Genomic DNA, 27,212 nt, shown 5'->3' on the forward strand with positions numbered 1-27,212 from the left:
ACTCACCAGCTGCCCAGGCGCACCGTCAAGAGCAGCAGCAGGAGCCTCGCGCCGCCGCGGGGGCTCCACGGACGCGAAGGGAAGCAGGCACCCAACTCCGGCTCCATGCGCGCTCGGCGCTCTGGCTCCAGCTGCCACTGCTGCTGCTGCTGCTGCTGGCGCGCCGGGTCCGCAGACTCCCGTCTCCACTTCGCAAATGGCAGCAGCAGCAGCAGCACAACACCAGCGCCGCCGCCGCCGCCACTTGCCCTCCGGCTGCTGCTGCTGCTGCAGCCGCTGCTGCTTTCGCGATAATAGTTGTAGTAGCGGCGGCGGCGGCAGCAGCAGTTAAGGAGAGCGCGAGAAACCCCTCAGCAAACAGGTAGCCGCGGGTCCGGGAGCGGAGGAGCCGTCAAGGCGTGACTGGCCAATCGGCGCCTCAGCCCGCGCCATAAATGATCGAGCGCGCCAATCAAGCCGGCCCGGGGGCGGGGTTTGCTTTCCGTTCGAAAGCGGGGCTGAGGGGAGAGAGGAGAAATTGGCGGGCTGCTGCAATAATAGGGAGCGGGGCTGCTGCTGGGAAGGGCTCCGGGCTTTCTGCTTGTGGAGCAGTGGCGTAGCGTGGGGGGGTGCAGGGGGGGCCGGCCGCACCGGGCGCAACATCTGGGGGTTAGGGTTAGGGGGCGCAAATCCACGGGTTAGGGGGCACAAATCCACGGGTTAGGGGGCGCAAATCCACGGGTTAGGGGGCGCAAATTGCTTGCCTTGCCCCGGGTGCTGACAACCCACGCTACGCCACTGTTGTGGAGGAAAGTTGGAGGTTATTCGTGTAAACTGGGGCGTTGCTTCCTCCTCCAACTTTTTAGAATTGGTTGGGGGGGGTGTGCTTCCTAGGGATATTCTCTTTCCAGCAAAACTCTCACAGGAAAGAGCGAGGGGGGAAACCTCCCCTCCATGAAAAGTGGCGGGAGAGTTTCTCTCTCTGGATCTGCGTTGCCAAGCTCCGAAAAGGGGTCTCGGCTGAAGCAAATTCCTATGCAGCTAATCCTGCGTTCCTTGCTCGATCAAGAGATTTCTTTCCACCACACAACAGATTCATTTCTCTGTCTCCCCCACCCCCGCCATTTTCCCCCTTTAAAGTTTCCAAGCCCAGTGGTTGTAGGAAAACACAGGTTTTAATCAAAGGGGAAAACACACATTTTAACGAAAGGAGAAGAAAGTGAACTGCAGATGCAAACATGTAGCTACTAAGGCTTTATTTCAGTTCCTTACCCCCCCTCCCTCGATATCTGTATTCTAATTCTTTTTTCTACACCCTAGATATGCAAGGTCACATGGTTGTATTCAGTATTAATTAATACTGCCGCTATTCGCTATACCTAATACTCCATCTCAAGGGTGCCAATTTGAATAAAATATTGGGGGGAGGCAAGCCCTCAAAACTGATCACAAGATGCCCATCAAATTTTGAGAAGGCCTGGCCCCCTCAAATATTTTTTTTGGGGGGACCGAAAGAACCTCGGCCCCTAGGAGTTGGTTCCTATGTCCAACACTTCCACTGAAACCAAATAGGTTTTTAAAATAGGTTTGGCTAGGACACACCTGAAGACTTCTGTGCAAAGTCTAGGAAGGAGAGGAACAAAAATAGTTTCTTTATAAAATAAAACCTTTGGTCCATGGTTCTACCAAGACATTCGGAGCATGCTTTGCATGGGGCTAAATGGAAAATATTTGGCATAGTGATGGAGGCACAAACCCATCACTCTACTTCACCTTCCTAGCCCAGCTCATTGTGATTCCCCGTGGCTCTTTTGCACTATAGAGCCTGCTCTTCTTGTGCTAGAGAATGTAGATGAGGGACCGATCCTTTGATGGTGGTGAGTGGAGCTGTTTCCCGCTTTGGACCCCCTTTCCAGTGTAGGACATATCCTGAAGGCAGCTCTGGTGAACAACGGGACGCAGGGCTCTTTATCTCAGGCCCACATATTCGCATAAAGACTCAGCTGCAACGGAAAACAAGGTGAATTTGAACAGAATCGGAGAGCAGCCGGATCCAGAAAGAAAAATGTGCAGATGAGGTTGCCAACTCTACAGTCTTGGAAGGGTGCCTGTGGTGCCTGTGCCCTTGGAAGCACTTGGCAGAGTGCGGCGTGTGGGTGTTATGTCCCTTTCTTGCTCCATTAGGTTTGCCAAGGAACAAGGACAGAACAGCTGACAATCTCTCCGAATTGTAGGTGGCAGTGGTGGTCAGTATGTGGGCCTGACTTCTGGTCTGTATGGTACCGACAAGGTTGCTGCTGTGTCTACTGGACTGCTGCCTGTGGAAAGCTGGGAGACAAAGGTAGTTATGAGCACCAGTTAACAGCTGTAATGGGTTGCCTTTAGCTAAACAGATGCGAGGGGTGAATTACAAAAAAGAGAGGGAAGGGAACAGCCGTAAATGGGAGTGCTGCTTTGCCTCAGCCCCTCTCACTTGCAGTGTGCTTCCAGGGCTCCATCTCTTTGGATTACTAACTGCCGTGCCTACAATACTTACCTGTTCCCTTTAGGGTTTTTCAGCTGAACTTTGTATGCAGTGGCTGAATGTTAAGCTCCACAGTGCCTGCTGCAATATTACAAGGCAAAAGGGATTGTGAGTATTTGACAAACGGTGGCAGTGGGGTATTTGCTACTGCTGCACCAAGTGTCTGTTCTCATATTTACTTTCAGCAGTACATGGTGAGGTCATACCTACACATGAACATCTATGAGCAAAGATTCCCTTTCCTACACAGCATATAATATACTCAAATTTCTGGTAAAGAGTCTTGGGTGCCCATTGATGGCATATTTCCAAGGTACAATGATAGAGGATGCTAAGATGTGATGAAATGGACCCCTAAAGAGCTCCAGCGAACATTATTACAGAATGGAATTGTGCTGTAAAGTGCATGCTGCAATCCTTCATGTACTTATTGGTAGGATGAATTCACAAGAGTAATTTTAATGCACTACTGCATGCATACAGGCCGGAATACATCTATATGACTAGATCTATGTTCATTTACAAGTAAATTAGTTTCATGTAGAATTGGAAGATGACTTCTTTTTAAGTTCTACTGGGATAAGAGCTCAGAATAATGTGAACGCTTACATGTTCCATCACTGTCATGATGTCAGGGATGGGTTGTCGACAGTTATCTGAGATGAATCAGGAGCCAGGAGGTGAACCAAGGAATTGGAGCTGGGGAGCAAGCCCGAAGTCAGGGCTGAGGACAAAGCAAAAGTCAGGGCCAATCAGCAATCAAAAGAACCCACAGGAATGCACTTGAGCCAGGAAGACATGGTTGTGCAGACACGACCTAACTTAAGCAGGACCTCCTTTCATAGTACTTCATGTACAGGAGGGTCCAATGGACAACTTGGGTGGGCTACCCCAGGTAAGCTGTCCAGGAAGATGCTCCAGCTGCAGAGATGTGCATGCTTTCCTGTTTGAGACCTGGCAGCTCTTGCCATACAGGCAAGCTGAGTCAAATACTTCTCTCTAGCAATGTTGAAGCTCTGTCCTCAGATGTAACATGATTAGGACAGGTGTTTAATACTGATGCAGTGAAATATCACAAACTATAATATCATACTGACATTAAAAGGGAGTGGGTGGCGCTGTGGTCTAAGCCACTGGGCTTCTTGGGCTTGCTAATCGGAAGGGTCGCGGTTCGAATCTGTGTGACGGGGTGAGCTCCCGTTGAATCTGCCAACCTAGCAGTTCAAAAGCACACCAGTGCAAGTAGATAAATTGGTACCGCTGTGACGGGAAGGTAAATGGTGTTTCCATGCGCTCTGCCTCTCGTCACAGTGTCCCATTGTGCCAGAAACGGTTTAGTCATGCTGGCCACATGACCCAGAAAGCTGTCTATGGAAAAACGCCAGCTCCCTCGGCCTGAAGCGAGATGAGCGCCGCACCCCATAATCACCTTTGACTGGACTTAACTGTTTACCTTTACTGTATTGACATTGCAGTAGCAAGGATCAGTAACAAGAGGCTCACATTTGGTATTCAGGAGGTATCATTGAGTCCTCCTTCTTAACAACCTACAAATGCAAAAAGTGTAATATTGTGTCAATAAAATGTGGCAGCAAGCCATTGGGGGGAGGACAGCATGTGCTATTTTGGCCCAGTAGCAAACCTAGCCACTCACCAGGGCACAGTAGATATATTATCTTAATGCTGGAGGCCACCTCTTAGAGCTTATTATTTCTGGCAGGCTCTAAGGCACTTTACCCCTTTAGATTTGTGTAATATACACTTCCCATAAAAGACACTTGAATTTCTGGTTTAAATGGCTTATGCCAACTAATCCACCTTCCCTGGCTTTAATCTCACATGCTCACAACTGAATGCACCAGTGATGGGCAGACTGGTACCCAACCCAATCTCTGAAGCAATGTTAATGAGCAGCATACCGCTGAAGCTTTTTGAGACTCGGCTGTTGCTATGGGGATGGAGAAGATCTGGCAGGAGCCACCACAACACGTTTATAGTAACTGGAAACTTTTCAGTTTGCAGGGTGCCTAATCCTTGCGTCCAGGAAGTTCTGCATGGGCCACAGAGTTGTGCTTTTGCTGGTAGCTCGATTAGTCACAACACAAAGATGACTGCAGTTCACCAACCCTCTTGTATGAAGCAGAATGACACATCCTTTGCTGTCTGTTTAGGGTGAGCTTGCAAATACACTTTCAAGTCCAAAGGGTTGGAAGTAAATTTCACCACCAAGAGTATCTAGTTGGTCTCAGAATGAGCACATGTATGAAGGTATTCTCATTGGCTGTCCTGCTGAGATATTCCTTCTCATTTTATCTCTTTAGTAAAATTCTCTCTCTCAACCTTCAAAGGAGCTACATTGTTTTTTGAGCCATTTCTCTTAATCCTGTGTTCAGACACTGTTTTGGAAACGTCATTGTCAATCACAGTTCAGTTGCAATATACACAAAAACTTCCATAGCTTTTGCAATCATTTTGGGAGGACATGTCATGGCAACAATCAACAGACTGAGAAAGAGATGCACCCCAGACCTCATTCCAGGTGGCTTGGTCTTCCCAGAAGGGACGCTGAAGAATTTGCTCTTTGTGAATTGTGATAGAAACTGGTCTGCAATCTTATGTGTTAGTGTTTTGTAGTGTTTCTGTACTGTGTTGTGTTTTTTTTTCCTTTTGTTTTTTTCTTTTCTTGTTTCTTTTTTTGTAGTGTTGTGTTTACTGTTGTAAACTGTTGTAAAATTAATAAATATTATTTTTAAAAAAGAGATGTTCTACTATGTTGTTTGTGAGTTGCTTTGTGATTTTTGTGAGTGAAAAGCAGCATAGAAATATAACAAATACAATGAAAGGCTTATGCAGGCAATTAAGACCACTCCTCTACAATTGCTTACTGATGTTTTATTGTATTGCTTTTAACTTGTTTGTAACTTTATGGTTTTACTGTCTGGTTTTATGTTTTTATGTTACTGAAAATCACTGTGATATATTTTTTATGATATTGTGGTATACAGATAGGTTTATAAGTATATAAGCTGTTAGGAGGTCAGGTGTGTACCTTCACAGCACAACACTATCCATTACCGATTTGGAAATTCTCCAATGGCTATTGTGTTTCCCAAATGTTTCAATGCAGTTCTTAGCTCATATATATATATGCATTTCAAATTGTATATTTTGACAGGCGAAACTTTGTTTAGTACACTTATTAAATGTAGTCTCTCTCAAAATAAGCATTTCTAAAAGTATCATTTTGTACTTCTCTAGTTACTAAACATCTGCAAATGGTTACACTTAACAAAGATTGTTTGAGTCTGTAAAAATGGTTGTTTTTGCTAGCAGCAAGCTTTATCAATAGTAGGCAACAAGACTGGCTTTTTATTACTTTTGTATAACAAAAGTTTAGAAAGCCTTCCATAAATGTATTTTAAAGATAGCATGGTTACAGTTTCAAGAATGCATAACATGTCAGGTGAGTGAAATGGTTTTTTTATTGTTCCTGTAAGGACATTATCATTCTCCTACAGCAAAAATTATTCTGATGCAGGGAACTCTTTGAAACTTGCATGTGGTTCTTCACTGTGATCACTATGCACACATAAGTATCTGCAGCATGTATCTTAAATTTGTTTCACACAGTGCTCTTTTGGGGATGGTGTATTCACAAAGCAAATTTCAGATGCAGTAGAAATCTGTTATTTGTGAGAATAGATAGAAAAGAGAAGCAACAGAATCCCTGCTTGCCTAATACAGACATGTCTTGGAACTTCTCAGAGGGTGCCATTTTTTAAATTATGACACAGTTCCTTTCTTCTTTGGAGAGAAACCTTAAATGTAAAAAAATAAAAATAAAAATTCCAGAATGTAACTGCCAGGTGGAAATTGCATCTTGAGTCAACCAACAGCAACACTTATGCCAGAAACCACTTTGTTTGGCTGATGAGTCATAAAAGCGGCCTAAATACAGTCTTCAACAACTTTTGTAGAAGTCTTGTCCTGAATCTTAAATGTGCTTAAAATCAATATGAGTCAAGAATGCTTCTGATGTTGTTATTCTTGTACAGATATTCAGATCCTCCCTTATTTAATGTGAAGATTTTTCTACAAACTGTAGTCTTATTGCTAGGGCTTAGATTTCAGTGGTGAGAAGATTGGGATTGACACCATGGTTTGAATGCTGGCACACACAGAGAGACATAGAGAGAGAGAGAGAGAGCTGTGCAACTTAAGGCTATTTTTGCACCTCGGTTTAGCATACAATTAGAAATTGGAGATAAAAAAGAAACATGTTTGCTCTTTACTGGGTTTCAGTTAAGGTGGTAAAAGGGGTGGAAAGAAATGCCACATTCTAACTATCGCAAGCTGACTATTGCCTGCTCACTCATCATTATCTATTTGGGATGAGTCTAGATCTCTACGGTTCAGGGGCAGCTTGTGGGCCAGTAAAATGACCCCTGTGGGCCGCTTGTGGCCCATGGGCCTTAGGTTGCTGACCCCTGGCTTATACCCTTAAAAAAATAAAAGGCGCTGTTCATGCATGTGCTGAATTGAGAAGGGTGTGGTAGGGCAGAACCTCCTGGTCCCATCCACATTGCCATCTCCATCACAGACCCCGTTCTCGACACCTGTGTGTTGAGAGTCTGCAATGGATTGCTACTAGTGGTGTGAGCAGCTGCCCACACAGAGCCACCCCTTTGCAAACACCTGCTCTGAGCATGCAGGTGTAGGGGTGCAGACGGCCTGGAGCAAGTCGTCAGAGGCAAGAGATACGGCCTCACTCCTGCAGACATGAACTCTACTCATGGAGGGAACATCCTTCTGCACATGTCATTCTGGTGTTCAGGCACATGGAGCAAGCAGGAAAGGTGCAATTCATTGTTATTAAAAGTTTGGCCTCGAGTGCTTCTTGAAAACAAAAAGAAAAGAAGCACTTCCACGCTAAGGATTACGTCCTTCATTTAATTTTTAAGTGTTGCCGTAGTCGTGCTGCTAGTAATCATGTTAATGAGTAATGTAAGCAATCGAGGCAGCTAATCAATGACATCTTAATTAAAATGGTATTTAACTGTAGGAAATAAGAGCTTTACACAATTTTTTAAATAGCAGACATATTGACTATTTGGTAGAATGCAATTGTTTCGCTTATTTTTCACCCTGATACAACAGCAGAAATGAAAAATTAGGCTTTCATAGTCTGTTTTCCGTGCCCTTTAAGCTAAACTTTCCTCTTCTTCCTCTTCATTTGTTCAAGTACAGTTCAGTAATCCAGTGTAATGCTTTATGTGCAGCTACTAACAGTATGATTGTCCAGTAATTTCTTTAAGACCAACTTTATAGGACAATAAGGTTTTTTTATATACGTATTAAAAAATATCTCTTTATCCTGTATTTAAACAATCAGTGGTTTTTCAAAGTGATATTTAGGAATGCTGGAATCATTAAATTATCTGACTGGAATAGCTCAGTTGGTACAGCATCAGACTCTTAATCGCAGGGTTGCGAGTTCAAACCCCACACTGGGCAGAAGACTCCAGCATCACAGGTGATTGGACTAGACTACCCTCCCAACTCTACAATTCTACCTGAAAATATTTCAGTTCAACCTCCTTTAATTGAACAGGATTTTCTTCTCAAATGGACTAGATATCCAAATGGACTATACCAAATGGATCACAAGTAGGGGGAGAAAAACTCCTAAGGTACACTTCATTGGAGGAAAACCTAGAGGGCAGAATGTTTGTGTGTCCCCACACAAAAGAAGAAGAAGGGGAAGAAGAGTTTGGATTTGATATCCCACTTTATCACTACCCTAAGGAGTCTCAAAACGGCTAACAATCTCCTTTTCCCTTCCTCCCCCACAACAAACACTCTTTGAGGTGAGTGGGGCTGAGAGACTTCAGAGAAGTGTGACTAGCCCAAGGTCACCCAGCAGCTGCATGTGGAGGAGCGGGGAAGCGAAGCCAGTTCACCAGATTATGAGTCTACCACTCTTAACCACTACACCACACTGCCTTCCCCTACCTCAAGCAGCTAAAAACAAAAAACCTTTCCTGACTTAGATATGGGTTATGCTCATTTATTGAGAAAGAAAGCTAAATCTGTCTTCTAGTTTGTCCTGTTCCCACCAGCACAGAATCTGGGTGGTACATTGGCTTGTAAGCATGCTTTGGCTCAGAGTGGCATGGCATCTCAACTTGGGATCGCAGTTAAGCTGTCTCTTCCTTAGCCACAATTTGTAGCCAAGGTTTGTTCTTGACTACAAATTGTGGTTCAGGAAGGGAGAGCTCCTTGCTTTGGAAAATGGGCAATTTTCGTAAGGACAGCTCCAAGAAAATGCATTATTTGCAGAACTTTATGCAGAACCAACTTGTTTGGCATTTGAAGAAATAGATAATAGGGCTAACAGGTCTGGTCACAATTATCCAGAAACAAGTTTTATTGTGTACATTTGTAGGAAGATAGGCCTTTCCTTGTTTGAACTGACATATTAACAACCTTTGGGCTTATGCTCAATCCTAACACTTACTGCCTAATGAAATAGCCAGTGAAATATTTATTTGAAAATATTTCAATTGTGGATATGGGCCAGTTGTGGATCACTTGTTTAATAGTGACTCGTTCTTTCTGGAGACAAGACAAATGGTCAGAAATATCCCTCTTCAAAACACATGGAGTTCAGTGTGTTGGCTAGTACAGTTTGTTACTCCTTCAGTGAGGCACATTGGAGATCTAGACTCATCCCAAATAGATAGTGATGAGTGAGCAGGCAATAGTCAGCTTGTGATAGTTAGAATTTGGCATCTCTTCCCACCCCTTTCACCACCTTAACTGAAACCCAGTAAAGAGCAAACATGTTTATTTTTTATCGCCAAGCACAAAACTGTCCCACTCTTCTAGTTAAATTTTATTCTATTTTAATGTATTTAGTAATGAAATCACCAATTTCATCTAGAAATATCACCAGGTGGAAAATCCTAATTTACATTGTTTTCTTCACCTAGTACACTTACATATGTTTTGCTGGGATCTATACAGAAACAATGAAGGTGAAGGTTTTTTGGGAAGCAATTTATAATGAACTTAAAAAAGTTTTTAAATATACTTTTCCCAAAAGACCTGAGGCCTTTTTGCTGGGAATTATGGGTAAGGAAATAAAAAATGAGGATAAAAAATTTTTTCTCTATGCCACCACAGCCGCAAGAATTATGCTGGCACAAAACTGGAAAACAGAAAATATACCTAACGTAAGTGACTGGCAGGTCAAAATGATTAACTATGCCGAGCTAGATAGATTAACAGGCAGAATACGAGACCAAGACGACCAGAAATTTCAAAAAAATTGGAGTAAATTTTGGAAATATATTGGAACGGATATATAGGAGGAACTGGCGGTATTAGAAAAACTTTATCAGCTAATAAGTATAAACTTTAATAAACTAATTACGCAATCCGGGATTTATTTGATACTTACCAAAAGGGTGGAGGGAAGTCAAAGGCTAAGTAGAGCCTAATGCTTATATTATTTTTTTTGTATGATTGTATGCTTACTTTTTGTATAGCATGAAAATAGGATGAATAATTTATGTTAAAATGTCTATTTTTGTATTTGTTTGTCCTTTTTTTTTCTTTTACAAATTCTGAATAAAAATTTACTTGCAAAAAAAAAAAAAGGAATAAACCGTGACCTCTGTACCCTCAAAAAAAAAAAAAAAAGAAACAATGAATTGCAGTTCCAAAAAATTGACCACCTCCTCCTCCTCCTTTTTAAAAAAGCTACATTAGACTAGCCAGTTAGGAATTTGTCATTTTAATCTATGTGTTTAGCAATATATATCAGTGAAGCTTTATTAACAGGTCCATTGTTACCTTGGATAGCAATCTTCAACATGCTTAGTAGGAAGGAAGTATTTACATTGAATTTAGTGACAGGACTGACCTCCCCATCTCTCTCTCTTATACTTTCCTTAAAATGTCTATGAACTATAATGTCATCTACTCTTCAGTTTAACATGTGAACTAACTCTTGAGTAAATTCTTTTAAATAACAGTAATTTGCATTGGAATCCCATTGTATGTGCCGGGATGTGTGATTGAAAGCGGGACAATCCCTTAATAGGTTATAATTTTAAGTATCATAATTTAGGGCAGCACAACCCCATCCTTCTTGCCATTGTGCGTCAAGAGAATATCCAAGAAAGTAGAAAAATTGAAGGGTTGAAGGGAAAGGGCCTTCACTACAGCCTTTTAAAAAGCAGCAATTGTAGGTCTCTTCTGGAAGTTTTAAATAGCTTCTATGTGTGCAATATGGCATCTTATGTTCAGAGAGGCTGAATATTGGAGAGGACAGATAACTATTTGATGCCAAGGTGACTTACTCTACAAAAACTCACTAAGTGTCACTTTGTTTTAGGAGCAGATCCATTCATCTACACAGGAGCGCAGTATGATCCAAGAACCTTGTGCTAATATACGGTGAGTTTGTTCATCACACCAGCTAAGCCTTCAAATGTGTAGCTTCTAATTTTGATCTTATGATCTGCCTTAGTTTACATAACATCAATGGAAATGTTCTTGTAGGCTTGAAAGTTAGATCTGAAAGTTAACTTCTAATTCTACTGATTTGAAGTTTTTAAAGTCATTTTTAAAATTCCATTCTTATGCAGTTTTGCAATGTTCGAAATGAGTTCAAACTTTTTAATTGTGTGTGTGCACAGCAGACATCAATGGCATACGGTATCTAAATAATCTAGACACCATGGAAGACAAATCTTCAGTAAACAGATTCAAAGGGACAAAGCAAGAAGACCCAAATTCACTTTGACAAGTACATTAACTTCTTTTAGCCAGTATTTTTGACATCTTGACCAGAAGACAAGAATGCCAGATGGTACTGCAGGTGCTGAATCAAGAAACACCGTCTTTGGCCCTGATCCACAAATCTTTGCGGAGAAGTACAGATTGTGTGCGTGATAGAGAACACAGAGTTTATTATGTGAAAATCTGTCAAACCAATGGCTTGTGTGGTCAACGTTGACAACACTGATCAAGAAAGGGAAAAGAAGGGGTTTCTGGCTACATCATGAGTCAATGGTTGGGGGAAGCCTTCCGGGGTTGGCGCGATCTGGGAATGGCGGATTCCCTCCGAGCTCCGGAGGGAATCGGCTCAGCGGGGGACGGGTCTTTGCCGTGCCGGCGACACGGGGACCCTTAAAACCGCAGGCACGGAAGCCTGCGGACTGAAGACTCGGTGGGTGCCTTAAGCGCCCCCCCTGATTCGCAAAGAGCCTTTTTAAAGGCTGCGGAGGGGATACGGGGGGTGGCGTGGCACCGAGAGTCCATCGCTACCTCTGCTGAGCGAAGCCGCGAGCCATGACCGGAGAGCGCTGACTTCCTTCCTTGAAATTCGGCTGAGAAAAAGAACCCGTGAGTTAATTGAATTTGGATTCTAAGAATTTCACCTATTGAATCTGAGACGATCGGGGGATGTGTTAAAAGGAAGTCCGCACCCCCCCCCCTTGCAGACGATCCAGAGCAACGATAAAAGAACTAAGCTGGAGTGCCTACCCTGTAAAGGGTGAGTTTAAAAAGACAGTAACTTCCAAGATTTGGAAAAGGAATTTTTTTTTCTTTGAGCAGGAGAGAGGAGTGTTGGAAGGGGTATATTTCTGTTGTAAGCAACCCCCCCTCCCGGGCCCGGGAGTGTCCTACTTTGGAGCTGGTATAAGAAGAGCAGAGTTTGACAGCTGTCAAAGCTGTCAAACGGACTGTTAATAGTAGAAAAATTGCTACTTAAGACCCCTCTGGATTAAAAGGAGTTACAATTGAACTAAAATTGTTGGAAACAAAGAATCAATAATAAGACAGAGGACTGTTGGAGAAAAGAATACTAAGTAACCAGATTCCCTCTAGGGGGAAATCTGTGGAATTACAATGGCTGTGGATGGAAAGATACTGGGAGAAATCGAAAGGATGTTTTATTTGGTTGGAATCTTACAGGAACAGACTACGGCTATGAGTGAACAATTGATGACCTTGAATCCTGAAACAAGTAGTTCTGTTCAATGTAATGAGAACCTGGCTGAGAAAGAATCCACAGCTGAGCCGGAAATATAAATATAATTGGGGCCTCCACATAGACTCTGACTTTGATTATGTTCAAAATTCATGCCTTGTGGAAATTCCTCAGCAGTTGCTTGCAAATATGGGAAGAGACTTTGGACTGACTGTGAAAGAACTCTTTCGAAACGTGAAGACCGACATAAAGGACTGCCAACTAGGCCGGCGGAGAGGGACTGAAAGAGATTTGAGAGCCTCGGACGTAAGGAATCCGGGCTAATAATTGCTATTTTGGACATGTTTTCGGAAGGGACACAAACCGGGGAAGGGAGGGAGGGAAGAATTTAGTTTCAACAACATTTAAGACTATGGGATTTAGCTAACAAGATTATTATTTAAGACAAAATGGGAAATCGTTGGAAGGGAACTGAGGTCCAACTTAGAATAAATTTAATTTTGCTTTTTTTATATATATAAAGGACTAGTATTAAGATGGATAAGGAAATGCCAATTTGCTGATACAAATTTGGGAATAGGGATGCAAGGGAGGGGGTGGGGGGAAGTCAATGACCAGGGTTAGAAAATAAGTTGTTGTTTTTTTTTGGAAACTATATATGTTTGTTGTTTTTTTTCTGTTTGTTTGTTTTTATGTTTTTTGTGTTTTTGTCTTTGTCTATATAAAATGTGAAAACCCAATAAAAATTTTATAAAAAAAAAAAATGAGTCAATGGTGGTGGGAGGGCAACGAGGAGGTTCAGGCAGGGGAACGCCAGGATTTATGAGGCAGAAATCCTGGCAATGTTCCCCAGTGGGGTCTAGGGAACTCACTGCATCCCGCTGTGCTGCTCAAGCCCGTGTCTGTCAACTTGAAAGGCAGAACAGGTGTGACTTGGGAGTGTGTCTGTGCCATGGACGAGCCTCTGTCTCTGGCATGATTTGTGGTTGTTTCCTCCATAATTTGGACAATTGATATCAATCAAGAGGCACTTCTGGACCGACATATGCTAATGGGCTGCAATCAGCCAGCTGCCTAAAGGACTGGGATTGGCCGAGGAAGAACTCCAGAGCAGAATTTTAATGGCTGAGTTTGGAAACACACTCTGAGTTATTTGTGGCTGCAGCTCATATGCTAGTCTGTAAACAGCGGAAAGAATCTCCCATTCTACTATGATAGCATATGAATCATAGTCCAAGACAAAACAAAACATAAAGGGACAAGATAAGTTTTATGTTTTGTTTAAAAAAAAAAAAACACCCTCACACTCTCCCTTTGATGCTTCAATCCTGCTCTGTTTAAAGTAAACCAGATATCCACATTACATCCAGAATTAGTAACTCTGTTTTAATGTCAGTTTATTGTCCAGCAACTTGAACCATAATATGACCCTCATTAGTTAACTTGGCATTCAACCAGAGTACCCCATTTTGGATGCAATCGGGAACTCTGGTATGCACAAACCAAAACTGAAGCACTAAAGCTCACCACAAATGGAGGAGGAAAAGAGGTGAGGAGCAAGTCCCAGGAGCCTGCTGCCCACTCCCAGCTTAATAAACTATGGTTTATTAAGTCAGGAATGTGACATCTGAAAAGGCTCATTGTACCCGAGGTGTTATGCTGTTGTTGTCATTATGGCTATTCATGGATGCACTGGACAGCAAACTGTTTTTTAAAAGGAGTGCAAAGATTAAAGTCTGTAAAAACAGGGAATCTCTGGTTCTTTGATGTGTCCAAGGGATGCATAGAAACCGCAAATTCCTGCATGATGGGAAACTGTGAACACATCGCTCACTGATTCATCTCCCTTGTCTGCCCATAGTTCAAAAGAAAGTCTCTGGTGGTGATTTACTAGACAGCATCGTTGGTTCTGAACTACAGCCAATTTTCCTGCAAATTTTCACCTGGTATGCATTCAACTTCTTCCTTCCTTGAAATTTAATTGCCAGATTTTCCATCCTTGCATTTCAGAGACTTATAGTTTATGGAGGCATCCATTTAAATATTAAATTAAGGTAAAGGTAAAGGTACCCCCGCCCGTACGGGCCAGTCTTGCCGGACTCTAGGGCTGTGCGCTCATCTCACTCTATAGGCCGGGAGCCAGCGCTGTCCGTAGACACTTCTGGGTCACGTGGCCAGCGTGACAAGCTGCATCTGACGAGCCAGTGCAGCACACGGAACACCGTTTACCTTCCCGCTGGTAAGCAGTCCCTATTTATCTACTTGCACCCAGGGGTGCTTTCGAACTGCTAGGTTGGCAGGCGGTGGGACCGAACAATGGGAGTGCACCCCGCCGCGGGGATTCGAACCGCCGACCATGCGATCGGCATGTCCTAGGTGCTGAGGTTTTACCCACAGCGCCACCCGCGTCCCTTTTAATATTAAATTACTGTGACATAAAATCACAAGGAAACTCCAGGAAGGGAGATCACGCTTTTCCAGCCTAGCAGGGTTTTGGAATACGGTGGTATCTGCTGCGATCCTCCCTGGCCCCTCATTGGGCTTGATCTGCCCATCTGAATTGTGAAGCCACAGTGAACTGATTTAATCTCCTTGCAGATAAAGCAAGCATTGAAAAGACCATCTGCAGTGTATCAGTAGTGCACAACAGTCTAAACCTTTTAAGAAGAAAGAAGTAGGGTTATTAAAGCCCAATATCTGCAAGGAAAAGAACACTGCTGCAGAAAAAGCAAAATTTAACGAGTAACTAAGTTCTGAACTAAATCCAGATTGATTTAGCAAATTAAATTATTTAAGCGACCAGACTTCTCCATTAGCACATTCATCTTAATAGCACTTCACTGTGCTAGCCTGAGTTTCTTAGCCATTCCCATAGTATTACTACTGCAATTTTTTACAGTACCTTAGGGATTTGTAGGTTCCAGCAGAACAAACTCCCTTAGTGATGACTTCTTACTCTTATGCTTTTTAATCTGATCCAGGAGTAGAATGTGACATGGGAAATTTCTGAAGGCATAGATCTTAATGCTTTCCACCTTTAAAGCTCCTTTGTGGAACTGGGTTTGCAAATGACTCCTTTTAAAATTGTTCTCCCGGTATTTCCAGTGAGAATTTAATAATGGGGCCAGAATGAGAGATCCAAATGTGGGGTATGCGTGTTGCTTCCTAGTCAAAGCAGAATATACCCAGTATAAATAGTTACAGCTGATAAATCTTCTAGTATCATCTAAGGATGGCTTGCGATCTTAAGAACAGAAGACAAGCCCTTCTGGGTCAGGCAATGAGCCACCTGCCCTAGAATCCTGTTTCTCACACTGAACAATCAGATGCTTATAGGAAGCTGATGACATAAGCATGATACAGTGGTACCTCGGGTTACATACGCTTCAGGTTACATACGCTTCAGGTTACAGACTCCGCTAACCCAGAAATAGTGCTTCAGGTTAAGAATTTTGCTTCAGGATGAGAACAGAAATCGTGCTCCGGCGGTGCAGCGGCAGCAGGAGGCCCCATTAGCTAAAGTGGTGCTTCAGGTTAAGAACAATTTTAGGTTAAGAACGGACCTCCAGAACGAATTAAGTACCTAACCCGAGGTACCACTGTAACTGACTCCTGCTGCTGTCCGATGAACTGGTAAGGATAGAAATATCTGTCCACTTCTCTCAGTTTCTCTTTCTCTCTCTTTACAATCTTAAATTCAGTTCTCTACATTTTTCAGCAAAAGAACCCCACAAAACCAATTAAAACCCTAATGAAAATTTATCCGTATTCTAGCACAGCACTCCATTGTCTCTCAATTTCCCCTAATATAATGCATTTATGACATGTTATTTTCAGTAATAGCTTCATTTTATGCAACCTTTCCCTTAATCTTTGAATTTTTGTAAGCATTGGTTGGGGAACTGCCCCACAAAATTGAGTTAAGTGTGAATGACGAAGCGTAGCTATGTTTCAATTCACATAATGTTTGAGAGAGTGTTGATTTGAAAGATATGGCTTTAAATGCAGACTGAATTGAATTTCCCCTCCATCCCTAGTTACTGAGGCTGTGTACACACTCCTATTTACTCTGCATCCAGTGTGCTTCCATCGCTGGCTTGGGAAGCGGTGTACACACATTAGCTACAAACCATAACTATTCTGCCATTTCGTAGGAAATTCTGCATTACATATTTCCCCGCAAAGCAACTTCAATTAGAATTGAGGAAAATAATGACTTAGCTGTGTTTTCATAGAATCTTAGAGTTGGAAGGGACCCCAAGGGCTATCCAGTCCAGCCCCCTGCAATGCAGGAATCTCAGCTCAAGCATCCATGACAGATGGCCACCCAACCTCTGTTCAAAAACCTCCAAGGAAGGAGAGCCCATCACCTCTCGTGGGAGTCTGTTCCACTGCTGAACAGCTCTTACTGTCAGAAAGTTTTTCCAAATATTTAGTAGGAATCTCCTTTCTTGCAACTTGAAGCCATTGGTTTGAGTCCTACCCTCCAGAGCAGGAGAAAACAAGCACCAACAGAAGTATAAAGGGAAGCAATGGTACCACTCTATGGCAGAATAGAGTGGTACTATTACTTCCCTTGATCTGGACACTTTACTTCTGTTGATGCAGCCTAGAATTGCATTAGCTTTTTTTGCCGCTGCATCACACTGTTGACTCATGTTAAGCTTATGGTCCACCAATATTCCTAGATGCTTTCCACATGTACAGCTAGGAAACCAGGTGCCCCCTCCCCATCCTATATTTGTGCATCTGGTTCTTCCTGCCTAAGTGCAGAACCTTACATTTGTCCCTATTGAAATTCATTTTGTTAGCTTGTGCCCAGTTCTCCAATATGTTAAGGTCATTTTCTGCCTTCTGTGGCATTACCTACCCCTCCCAGTTTTGTGTCATCTGCAAATATGATGAGCATCCCCTCAATTTCTTCATCCAAGCCATTTATAAAGACATTAAACAACAACAGGCCCAGGACAAAACCCTGCGGCACCCAACTTGTCACTTTTCCCCAGGATGACGAGGAACCATTGATGAGTCTTTGGGTCACTCAGTCAACCAGCTACAAATCCACCTACTTCAACCTACATTTTACCAGCTTCCTCACAAGAATATAATGGGGGACTTTGTCAAAGCCTTATGGCAGGCATAGGCAAACTCGGCCCTCCAGATGTTTTGGGACTACAACTCCCCTCACCCCTCACCACTGGTCCTGTTAGCTAGGGATGGTGGGAGTTGTAGCCCTAAAACATCTGGAGGGCTCAGTTTGTCTACGCCTGCCTTACTGAAATAAAAATACCCTATGTCCACAGCAGGGCCCATTACTTACACCATAGGAGCCTACACAAGACAAAATACTGTTGCTGTATGTAGGTTTTATTTTATTTGTTTTTTATCTTATATTTTGGAAATGCACATCCAGGTGTTTCTTTTTCCTTTAAATTTTTTGGGGGCCCCAAGAGAGTGGGACCCTAAGCTATAGCTTGTTTAGCTTATACGTAAATCCACCACTGCTTATACCCGAGAAAAGAGAGAGGAAGGCCTTACTTCAACTTCCAAGTCTTTCTTTTTGTGTGTTCGTAACTGTTCTCGTGCAGAGTACAGGGTTTGTTTTTTAAAATATCCATATGGAATTATCCTAACAACCCACACGGGGATGAACCGGGATGCCCAAGTGGAAAACCAGTGTGGGACAGATTTGCCCATCCCCTACATAGGACCTACTTTTATATCTTTCTTTCCAAATCAAATCTCCTAATTTGCGGCCCATACTTTAAGGACTGCTGCCTAGGTGTTAGGGTGTGCACAATAACCCAGTTTCAACTTAGCATCTGTAGGACTGTCTTATGGCTCTTGCTTCCAAGATAATAGCAAGATATCCAGGCTCTGATCCAGCCGTAGTCATCCTGGGCGATGAGTCAAAGGCGACAGCATGTGGCACAGTATCCAAGCGCACATCAACAGATGCATCCAGGCATTTCGATGAGGTCTGGATGAGAATCAAGATGTGCATCCGTCTATGCACATCTACATTTAAGCTAGCAATGCACACAAGACTGCTGCTCATGTCTATGGATCAGGGCGGCACTTTGTAGTTATTGAATCTGAGAATTGTAGGAAGTGCTTGGTGCTCCAGTCTGTGTAAATGTGCTTTCCACCATAGAAAGCATGGCCAGAAAGACCAGGGTGGGTAGTGACTCTTTGTGCCATATGAATCCATTTATTTTTTAAAAGGTAGATTGGTGCAGCCAGTCAGATAAGAGATGAAATTCTAACACTTACAACAGTTCAGATATATTTTGATCATTATGCTGACCAATTAAGAAAATTAAGTTCTCCATGAATTTCTATAAAGGATTTAAAATTAAAATAAATAAAAAATTAAGTTCCCCATGTTCTGCAGCAATCTGCACCCTTTTTTAAAAAAGAAAATATTCACATTTTAGTGTGAATATCTCTTCATAAACATATTTTATATGCAGTTTTGAGTAATGTACGCACCCTCCCCTTAAAAAATGCATCTTTGCATGTCGTTTTCATGAATATCTCCTTTTTATGCACACTTACTCACTTTAATTTTATTTCATAAAATCAATACATTCCTTGATTGTAAAAGCATCAGCAACCTGCAAAGCGATTTACAAATGTCACCTGATATATGCATTTTTGTAGAACTTGGTTCTCTTAGTTAGAGAACCGAAGTGCAAAATTTGGATCAGTGTGAATTTTGTCTTTCAGCTCGCATATTGTTTTTTAAAAATGTGGTTTTTGACAGATTTGGCTTCAAATGTGCCCTGAACTGAATTTCCCCTCCATCTCCAGTCAAGCGGTCTACAAACTTGGGCATACCTCTCCATTCAGGCAAACAAGAGAGATTCCCATAATTTAAGGGGCATCTCAGCCAGGCGAAAGCACTGGAGGATGGTGCAGAGGAAAGCCAATGAAGGGCATGGCCTGGGAAGGAATCATGGCCAGATAGGGAGATGGGCTCCCCCATGTCAGTTTTAGCTCTTTGCAGCTTCTACAAAGATACTGAACTGAAAGCACGTAAATCTGCAACTTAAGCAATTGAAAATGTTTTTGTTGTTACTACGAGGAAGGCCTGGGGTGGGGTGGGGGGGCAGGGAGGTAAATCCAGCAGACTTAGAAATAATTGCTCTCTCTTTAGTTCCATATGATTTCAAACTCCATGCAATATTTAAGAAGCACTGGGGAGTTACGTCTGATAGAAAGTGAACACTCCGTGCTGCTAATTAACAGCCAGCGAAGTAAAGCAGGCGGCTTCCTCCCAGGCGGCTATCAGTGGAATCTGTAGAGACATGACGAACTCCAAAGGCTTGCCTGACACGAAAGGCAGAATAGCTTGATCCTTGCAAACTTGAGGGCCTCTCTCATTCATATACCAACCCACACTTATTCCTATAGTCAATTGCATTTTTAAAATTGGCACCTGTTAGGCCAGGCATGGCCAAACTTGGCCCTCCAGATGTTTTGGGACTACAATTCCCATCATCCCTGCCCAATGGTCCTCTTAGCTAGGGATGATGGGAGTTGTAGTCCCAAAACAGCTGGAGGGCCAAGTTTGGCCATGCCTGCATTAGGCTTTTCTGGCACCCTCAAAGGTCCTGGAGAGCATTTCAACTATCATATACAGTGGTACCTCAGGTTAAGTACTTAATTCGTTCTGGAGGTCCGTTCTTAATCTGAAACTGTTCTTAACCTGAAGCACCACTTTAACTAATGGGGCCTCCTGCTGCTGCTGCGCCGCCGGAGCACGATTTCTGTTGTCATCCTGAAGCATCCTGTCATCCTGTTGTCATCCTGAAGTTCTTAACCTGAAGCACTATTTCTGGGTTAGCGGAGTCTGTAACCTGAAGCGTATGTAACCTGAAGCGTATGTAACCCAAGGTACCACTGTAATAGCTTGGTCATTTGGAAATGTTAATGAGGTGGATCTAGAGTTCATCATGATTCTCTTGATGCCTGTTGATTGCAGTGGGTGTATTCTAACCGTGACAAAATCTGGATGCAACCCCGGGTGGTTTTATGAATCCCTACCTGTTTGGGTGTCACATTCCAGCAAACTCTGGTCACATAGCAGAGAGAAATCAGCAGAACTTGAGTTAATCTCATTCACATGTAATTGAGAGCAAGTCTCATGGAATTTGTTGGGACCCAGGCTCTGTGGTTTATTCCATTCTTGCACTGGGACTTAGTTGCAACAGCTAGCTTTTGCTAGACTGCCCTGAGCCTTCAAGAAAAGCCAAGCAAGCAATCTAAATAGATTAATATTTCAGAAATAAATTAAATGACATCCATATGTTAAATGAGCCATGGATAATTTGCTTCTAGGTTCTTTACAGTGCAAGCCTATGAGTGCCTGCTCAGAAGTAAGTCTTGTTTTAAGATGAGAACTTTGTCGAAGAGTGGAGTTTCTTTTGGGACTATTTGAGAACTATAGTCAAATGAAATCAGGAGCAGGATTTGAATAATAGGCAAGGGAAGGAGCGTAAATAAATGATTGTAATATAAGTTATACTACAACGGAAAATAAACAGCAGATATGGCAGCAGATAAAGGAATACAACAGGAACATCATGGATGTAAGGATGGGGAGTCAAAATGTAATGAATTATTATACTGAAAGTGAATTGAATAATGTCACATCTTGTGTAAAACACGCATATACAGACATATATATGAAGTATGAAACTAAATAGGACTTACTTTCAGGTAAGTAGGCATAGGGTTGCAGCAAATAGAATGGAAGAAAAACAGTGGACACTTTATACTAAAGTGATCAGTAGGCACCCACCAATTAATTATCTAAATGTTTGCCTAGGTGATCCCCGCCCCAAGCAGAGCATGTATAATTTCAAGGTGAAAATAAGCTTTTTAAAAAATATCTGATTTGGCTAGTGCCTTCTGCTATGGATTCCCCACAGCCCAGTAGGATTTAACTTAACGCCTTATTTGATCAGCATTTATACCACACACACACACACACATACACATACACACACACACACACACACACACCAAAAACAGCCCTCTCAAACTCAAGCCTATAGATTTATTTATTTTCAGTAACCACTTACACTTCTTAATCAGTAGTTTTTAGGTTTATCTGACACCAGTTCTTTTTCCCCCTGGGGGTATGCAGGGGTACGCATACCCCTAAACATTTTGTGAATCTTTGTACTTTTGTCCCTTTACTGTATTTATTTTTCCCAATTTGAGCTATAAAATGGTGATTTTCTTGAGTCAAAATGAGAGTACCCCTAAACATTTTTTAAGAAAAAAGGACTTTCTTACACGATAAACTACCAGGCTTGAAGGACTGTTTTAGGCCTCTCATCTGTTTGTTACTGTCACTGAGAGTTAGGGAGGTATTAAATTGTAGAAATTGCATAAAACGTATAGGCTTGTATGAGACTTCGTTTAAATAGAGCCCCCAAGCTTTCTTCCCAGCTTATTCCCTAAGGGCCAAAAGGGTATGCTTCTATGCATTCAGAGCGCTAAGTTAAATAAATCACATAAAAACAATCATAAATTATAAGACCAGGGGGAACAATAAAAGCTAACTACAACTATGCACCCAACATGTTGCTATGGTGGACTGACCTTGGTTCCACCTCTGTGTGGAACCCCCTAGGACAGGTTTCAAAGGTAAGATGTTATGAATGTCTCAGTCTTGTGAAAGGCTTCTTCAGTTGGAGTTCACAAAATATGGAATCTATGCTACACCTTGGTAGATTGATTTTATCTCTTTATTTCTGAGACAGCGAGTGCCTTTTGTTATGGATTCTCTGCAGGTAGGATTTAGCCAAACTGCTTATTTCATCAACTACTAGGTCAAGTGTTGGAAATAAAACCAACAATTTTGTTTTGTTTGTTTCACTGACTGCGAATCTGTGGTCTTTGTGGGTTGTTTGCTGAACTGGTATATTGTGATCTGGGTAGATTTTGAGTAATATCAGCCTATGCCAAGTGAATGCCCTGGCCTTGGCCAAGGTATGAATGGGGTTAAGTGTATGTGAAACCTCTGGATGAGTTGGGTGGATGGAGGTTGGAAGCTGGCACAGAAATAATTTGGGGTTTCCAAAGATCCGATGTTCTGAGAACCCAATATCTGGGCTATGAAGGCAACTATCACTTGCTGCTTGCCCCTCCCCTCAAACATATTGATTAGCATTCAAAGGAATGCAGATTTTGGTTTCACTATCATGTGACATGTTTCTCCTCTCACCAGTGGACTCTAGGCCATCTTGCGCATTTCAAAAAACAACCCCAGCTTTGCTACTGTGTACATTTGACAGAAAAATCCAGCCAATTCCAGATCTCTGATAAGTGTACTGTACATTGGTACCTCAGGTTACATACGCTTCAGGTTACATACGCTTCGGGTTACAGACTCTGCTAACCCAGAAATAGTACCTCAGGTTAAGAACTTTGCTTCAGGACAAGAACAGAAATTGTGCTCCGGCAGCGCGGCAGCAGCAGGAGGAGGCCCCATTAGCTAAAGTGGTGCTTCAGGTTAAAAACAGTTTCAGGTTAAGAACAGACCTCTGGAACAAATTAAGTACTTAACCCAAGGTACCACTGTATAATGGTTCCATTTGCATTTACACGTATTTATTTAAGGGTATTGCTGCAGTTGGTATGTGTGTGATACTTGCTGCTGGGCACCCATCCTTTGAAAACCTACACTGCTCCTGTTTAAATTTGGTGTTTAATCACAGGAGGTTGCCTTGAAATTTTCAGGTGCATGTTGCAGTTCAGAAGGATTCTTACATACCTTTGCTTGCAGTCTTCTGGCTGCTTATACCAGCAGCAGCTAATGTGGTGCTCTTCAAACATTTTGGACGACAATGCCTGTCATCCTTGGCCATTGGCCATGCTGGATGGGGATGATGAGAGCTGTAGTCTTCCATCTAGAGGCCACTAGGTTGATTAAAAAGGTAAAGGTACCCCTGCCCGTACGGGCCAGTCTTGACAGACTCTCGGGTTGTGCGCTCATCTCACTCTAGAGGCCCGGAGCTAGCGCTGTCCGCAGACACTTCCGGGTCACGTGGCCAGCGTGACAAGCTGCATCTGGCGAGCCAGCGCAGCACACGGAAACGCCGTTTACCTTCCCGCTGGTAAGAGGTCCCTATTTATCTACTTGCACCCGGGGGTGCTTTTGAACTGCTAGGTTGACAGGCGCTGGGACCAAACGACAGGAGCGCACCCCGCCGCGGGGATTCGAACCACCGACCATGCAGTCGGCAAGTCCTAGGCGCTGAGGTTTATCCACAGCGCCACCCGCGTCCCTAGCTTGATTACTCCCTAGCTTATAAAAACTTCAGTAGGACAAACGTGAAGCATGTGGTTTAAGGTCGGCAACCTTAAGCCGAAATGAGAGATTACTTTGGTAGCTCAGTGCCTCGAGTCTGTCTACTGGGAATTCTTCTTAGAAGGCATAATCTGTTTAAATATAGCAAATGCTTATCTTTACTTTCCCTCCTCGTCTGAGCTTTGAGCATATAATTATTTATTTTCTCTCTCTCTGCCCTTCAGCAACTTCTGAGGGGGCTGTGCCTGCTCATCTAGGTTAGGAATGAGGTGGAGATGGATAGAAACTATGGCCTCAATGGAGGTAAGAAGTTTATGCTTCTTGGAGGTCAAGGAGCTTATGCTGTCAGATCCTGAAGGTGAGTGACCAGGTCAAAAAGAGAAAGTCCTGAACATTCAATGGCTCTGCGGAAGAGAAAATGTTAGCCAGGTATAGCTTGTCATTCAAGACTTGCTGACATTCCCAGTTCTATGCAACTGCTTAAAGGGCAGGAACCCCTCGTTGACATTTCCCCCCCCCACCTGGCCACCCTATCCTGAAGAGATCACCCACACTTCTCTGAAGTCACTCACCTCACAGAGTGTTTGTTGTGGGGGAGGAAGGGAAAGGAGATTGTGAGCCGCTTTGAGACTCCTGAAGGGGAGTGAAAGGCAGGATATCAAATCCAAACTCTTCTTCTCTTCTTCTCTGGATTTATTGTAGGAGGATCTCTCCCTACATTCCTATGGACTACTTAAGAAAAATCCCACCTGATTCTCCACCTAAGAATCGGGTGGGAGGAGGTTCATTGAATGTTTGGTAGGAGTCTATATACATGGCAGGGGACGCGGGTGGTGCTGTGGGTTAAACCACAGAGCCTAGGGCTTGTCGATCAGAAGGTCAGCGGTTCGAATCCCCGCGACGGGGTGAACTCCCATTGCTCGGTCCCTGCTCCTACCAACTTAGCAGTTTGAAAGCACGCCCAAAAGTGCAAGTAGATAAATAGGTACCGCTCCGGCGGGAAGGTAAACAGTGTTTCCGTGTGCTGCTGTGGTTTGCCAGAAGTGGCTTAGTCATGCTGGCCACAAGACCCGGAAGCTGTACGCCGGCTCCCTCAGCCAATAAAGCGAGATGAGCGCCGCAACCCCAGAGTCGGTCACGACTGGACCTAATGGTCAGGCGTCCCTTTACCTTTACTTTATATACATGGCAGTTAGTCTGTGTTTGACAGGTTGTACTGATGTGTATTACACCCAAACAAATTTCCCTTTCTTTCTTTCTTTCTTTCTTTCTTTCTTTCTTTCTTTCGCTAGGCAGGTGTGTACTTTAGCCCTCCAGCAGTGAGAGACCCAGCTGTGCATCTCTTCTCCTTGATACTTCAGTTTTTGACTTGTGTGTAGCTAGCTTACAAATAGAGAGAAGAATGCTATACATTGGTTGTGGCATTTCAGGGTCTTTGTAGAGTATTTTAATAAAACGATGGCATTTAAACACAACTGAAGACTCCTTCCCCTTCCTTCTCTCAGTACACATCGCAGTGCAACCTTCATGCTCCCTTCCCACATATCTCAATGATTTGCTTCTTAGGAAAGCCAGGTATTTTCAACATTATTTTTCTGGAGCATCATTGCTACCTTTTCTGACTCTCCTTTGGGTTGAAAGTTATGGAATCATTGCTGAGCCTTGAATACCATGTAAAAAACTGTATTTTTAAAACCCATTGGTTGAAGCTGTAGGCTTAAAAAAAATAGTCATTTTATTAAAAGCAGAGTTTCAATTTCAGAAAAGCAAGTGTCATGTTTTAAAAAAGGGTTTTCCAGCTAATATAACATAGATAAGACATACTATTTGGAAGTCCAACAGCTTGCATAATAGCAGTGCAATCCTATACACATCTGCTCAGAAATAAGTCCCACTGAGTTCAGAAAGACATACTCCCAGCCCAAATAAATGTGCTGGAATGTGTGTGCATCAGTTATATACATCTCCATATCTTAAATATTATGATATATCATTAAAAGGTAAAGATAAAGGACCCCTGACAGTTAGGTCCAGACGCAGACAACTCTGGGGTTGCGGCGCTCATCTCGCTTTACAGGCCGAGGGAGCTGTCCTTTGTCCACAGACAGTTTTTCTGGGTCATGTGTCCAGCATGACTAAGCCACTTCTGGTGAACCAGAGCATTGCACAGAAATGCCATTTACCTTCAAACCAGAGCGGTATCTATTTATCTACTTGCACTTTGACGTGCTTTTGAACTGCTAGGTTGGCAGGAGCTGGAACCAAGCAACAGGAGCTCACCCCATTGTGGGGATTCGAACCACCGACCTTCTGATCGGCAAGTCCTAGGCTCAGTGGTTTAACCCACAACACCACTTTATGATATATCATTACACACACCCAAATCCTCCAGCCACCATCCATGCAAGCAATGTAGATGAAACATGGCACAATTATAATTTTTCTAAAAGTAGTAGTGAGAAAAATAACAACTCATTAAACTCTCCTCCTGCAACATTTCAGAATAGTGTTGCTGTCTAAGCGATGCTGGATGGGACTGATTAGATTTGTAGCCCAAAGCATCTGAAAGGCACAAGGTTGGGGGAAGCTGCCCTAGAAAGATAGGATTCAACATTCTCTGTTGAGCAAGGAATATGCGATGGACTAGTTACATTCATGGACTAGTTGCATTCTAGGGGTTACAAAGATTCCACACATTGTACCAAACAAAAAGCACTGCGCTCAAGATCTCCATACAGCCAAAAGGTCCTGAGATATATTGTCCTGACTATTGTCCTATACAGTAGTCTTACCCTATTGAATCATTAGTTTGAGTGGAGAGGTGCTGGCATATATTTATTTTGAGAATTCAAGACTGTAGGATTTGTTTATTTGCACAAGTATTAGCACATTACTATTAATTAAAGATTGTTTTGAATCCAGGCTTAAATAGCTTGCTAATTGCCTGCTTGGATGGCAATTAATGGAGCCTGAAGCAAAACATAATATTTTCAATAGGGAAGTTTTGAATGTTGAATGTTTTATTAAGTTCTCGTATATGCTGGAAGCCACTCAGAGGGGCTGGGGCAGCCAAGTCAGATGGACAGGTACAAATAATAAAATTGGTATTGTTGTTATTATTATTATTACAGTACAAGACTTGAAAAAACCATCACTTTCATTGTCTGATAGCACATTTGTTAAATAATTGAATGCAGCCTGTTGGTTACCAAAGTTGAGGTCTTAATATTTATCCTCCATTAAGAAGCCCAAGAAATGTACTTATGGGCAGGTCTGCCTTATTAATCAGATACCACTCTATCCTAACATGAAGCAAATTCCTCCCCTTTTTGAGATGGGTACCAAGGCTTGAAAATTTCCCATCCAGAAAACTGAAAGTT

General features: G+C 42.7%; 1 protein-coding gene and 1 long non-coding RNA gene across 4 annotated transcripts in view; one reads left to right on the plus strand and one right to left on the minus strand.

The window, feature by feature from the left end:
* The window catches only part of GABRG1 (gamma-aminobutyric acid type A receptor subunit gamma1), a 76,625-nt gene extending 76,316 nt beyond the window's left edge, over positions 1-309 (minus strand). The window contains exon 1 of the mRNA XM_082238246.1: positions 7-309. Coding sequence (XP_082094372.1) covers positions 7-107 — 101 coding nt within the window. The 5' untranslated portion in view covers positions 108-309. The remainder of the gene's footprint in view (positions 1-6) is intronic.
* Positions 261-27,192, plus strand: LOC309540958. 3 transcript variants are annotated; one of them, XR_014223575.1, is made up of 4 exons: positions 261-361; positions 10,905-10,966; positions 24,057-24,190; positions 26,964-27,192. It is a non-coding gene; the product is annotated as an uncharacterized lncRNA (long non-coding RNA). The 3 variants fall into 3 exon arrangements; XR_014223576.1 differs by lacking the exon at positions 26,964-27,192 and having other exon boundaries at positions 24,057-24,336; XR_014223577.1 differs by lacking the exons at positions 24,057-24,190; positions 26,964-27,192 and adding an exon at positions 19,273-20,277.
* The last annotated feature ends 20 nt before the right edge of the window (positions 27,193-27,212 follow it).

The sequence above is a fragment of the Podarcis vaucheri genome (genome assembly GCF_965113315.1).
Source record: "Podarcis vaucheri genome assembly, chromosome: 9".
Taxonomy (NCBI): Eukaryota; Metazoa; Chordata; class Lepidosauria; order Squamata; family Lacertidae; genus Podarcis; species Podarcis vaucheri.